Source organism: Borostomias antarcticus (genome assembly GCF_949987555.1).
Source record: "Borostomias antarcticus genome assembly, chromosome: 2".
Lineage (NCBI taxonomy): Eukaryota > Metazoa > Chordata > Actinopteri > Stomiiformes > Stomiidae > Borostomias > Borostomias antarcticus.
The window spans coordinates 28,920,004-28,922,914 of NC_140235.1; the positions used below are offsets into that span (position 1 = coordinate 28,920,004).

At 46.9% G+C, this 2,911-nt stretch overlaps 1 protein-coding gene across 1 annotated transcript in view; it reads left to right on the top strand.

The window, feature by feature from the left end:
* Nucleotides 1-2,741: 2,741 nt before the first annotated feature.
* ptprn2 (protein tyrosine phosphatase receptor type N2) overlaps nt 2,742-2,911 on the top strand; it is a gene marked incomplete at both ends in the record, with an annotated part of 142,683 nt that continues 142,513 nt past the window's right edge. Inside the window, one exon of the mRNA XM_084454216.1 lies at nt 2,742-2,778. Coding sequence (XP_084310342.1) covers nt 2,742-2,778 — 37 coding nt within the window. The remainder of the gene's footprint in view (nt 2,779-2,911) is intronic.

The window sequence follows — 2,911 nt, forward strand, 5'->3', positions numbered from 1 at the left end:
ATCTCAGTGTACTCTACCTCAGGCAGAAACCAACATCTTTACTCATTTGGTTAATTTCTAACCGCAAGCTGTACTTTAGAATGGTCTTAGCGGTATGCGGTATCAATGTATGTATTCTGTACTGCTTTGATGTACTGCCGGTTTACGCTGTACAGTATGTTTTTATGTTATTTTTTGTTGCCCAATAAATGTAATCCACGAATCACTAGCTCCTAGGAGCTCCACTGTTTCAGATAAAGGTGTCCTCCATCATGTTGGTCTCAGCTTTCTTGAGGGGCTGCACAGTTTTAGATGGAGCTTCTTCCTACGTGGCTGCCATGGGGGAAACGTTCCTGTCCTTCTGGGGCAGCATGGGTACATTCTGGGAGGGCCCTCTCAATCGCCCGGTGAGATCACCCCAGATCCTTCTGCTATGTCTGCGCAGAGCTAGATGGTGTTGGGCAGCGTTGTGCCTCTGGGCTGTACACCACTCTGGCTTTGGCTGGCTGAGCCTGATACTTCATTACCAGGTCCACCGTGTTCCCAGGCTTGGGCAGCTGGAACAGTGCCTCAGGGACACTTGACATGGAGGTGGCCCCCTTCACTGACCTCTCTGTCTGATTAGATATCCTCTAACCCAGAGAGAGGTCAATACTTTTAGAGAGAGCTCAAGGCTCTCAAGACAGTGGAGATGATTGTAGACTTTAGGAAAAAAACAGCCACCCCGTGCATACTTGCCAACCCTCCCGATTTTCACGGGAGACTCCCGATTTTCAGTGCCCTCTCCCGCTTTTCTCCCGGGGTCATATTTCTCCCGCATTTCTCCCGATTTCTGACAATCAGACTTACTCACGAGTCACGACCTGTTTCATTCAACATAACGCTCCAAATTTTACTGTTTCCACTCGGACTTCAATACAGCTACACTGTTGTTTGGTTTCCATGGTAGCTGTGTAGTCTACAGGACTTTCTCCCTGAGGATCTAGCGTCTACCGTCTCTTGACTGACAGAAGAGAGAATGAGCTCTTAAAAAAAAAAAAAATACTCATGTAAATTACAGCCTCAGTGGAAAGTAGAGTTTACATTTCTCACTGAGAGTTTTAGAGGAAAGGGATATGCTTTTTGTAAACTGTGTAGACTTCTGTATCGAGCATGGTGGTCGCACAGACGTAAAGCACCACGGAGACACTCAAAAACACAAAAAGGCCGCGACACAGCACCAGGGGCAAACAAGCATCGTCAGCCTGATGGGTAAAGGTAGACCTGATCGGCAGAGGCATGCACCTAGACTCCATGTTGCAGCTGGGTAAAAAGTAAACTCTTATAACTCTTATTTGAAATGAATGTAAATTATACTGATATATACTAATATATATGATACTGATAAGATCTGATACTGATATATTTGATACTGATATGACTAATATGATACTGATATATACTAATTTATACAGATATTGCCCATTCAATTTCAGTTCAATCCCCAATTATTGAACAATATAAATCATGTTGCTGTGTGCTTTAAAAAAAAATCATTTTCATAATGTCAGTAGGATACAGGAGAATGTCTCAACCACCCCCCGGAATTTGGTTTTGAAATGCTCCCTATTTATGAGATCTCAAGGTTGGCAAGTATGACCCCGCGCCATACACACGCGCACATACAGTACACACGCACACACACACACACACACACACACACACCATAGTATTCTAAACAATCTGGGTATTAGTCTGCCAGATGGGTGGCCCAGAGAGAGGTACACTGTCCCCGACCTGCTATGACATGAAGGGGCGTGTTTCGCCACGAGTTTCGCCATCAACCACTAACCACGCCACGGACTCCTCAACTCAGCCTTTGAATGAGCTAGAGACACACGGTCTTCGCTGGTGGGTGCATGGAGATTGCCCGGAGGTCATTGCACTGACCCCAACCGGCTCTGACCTGAGGGGGCGGAGTCTCACCACCACGCCACTATCCATGCCACGGGCCCCACAACTCAGCCCCTGAGTGGGCTAGAGACACAAAGGCAGTCTCAAAAATGAACTAGTTCATAGATATATATTTTTATTTTAACATAAAAAACCCACAATTTTTTATGTTAACTCCTGTGAGAGTAAACGTCGCTCACGTTCACGTTCAACAGCTTCAGACGGGTGCGTTCAGTTCACCGTCATCAAAAACAAGACACAACCCTGCCTGTGGGCCAATAATAGGCTGTCAGTAGGATCTTGAGCTGCCTTTTTTCAGGTGTGGGGGGGTTCTGGTGTCACCTCAAGCAAATTTTACTTTACAAGTTTCTTTAACTTTAACCTCTAACTTGGTGGATAAACACATCTTCAGACACAACCCTTTTTGGAGCAGATAAACTGACAAAAGACATTTCAGATTTGTCAAAATTATTGATACTCAAACCTATGCCTATGCCTGCGTGTGTCTTTAATCAGGCTTTCTCTAATCAAACAGACTCCCACAGATGATGAGTGTTAAGATGTCTACTCGGTGTGTCTCTAAGATGGCAGCCTACAGTGCTGGTTATCCCAGAAGGGGATAGGACCAGCAGGGGTGATTGGAAATTTGGAAGCTGCTCAGTGTGATGGGGGGGTACAGAGGTGACTTGTCCCATTCTCCACTTACTGTAAGCACCCGGGCGGAAAATCAAACATCTAAATCATTCAGGGCGGGTCCGAGAAAAAGGTCGGCCTGCCTATCTCTGGGCCCTCACGCCGCGTGCGGGCGGCGTCCCTGCTATCTTTAATTCATGGCCGTTGTCCTAGCCTGTCGCCGGGAGCTGCCAGGTGAGCGACGGGGAAGCGACCGACCCCTCCCGAGTTCCTGGAGGGAAAGTTCTAGAGAAACTCAGGGAGAGTTATGTTTGACCGCACGGCTCTAGGTGTCAAGCGGTAGGCTACGGCACAATGGCAGCTCTCC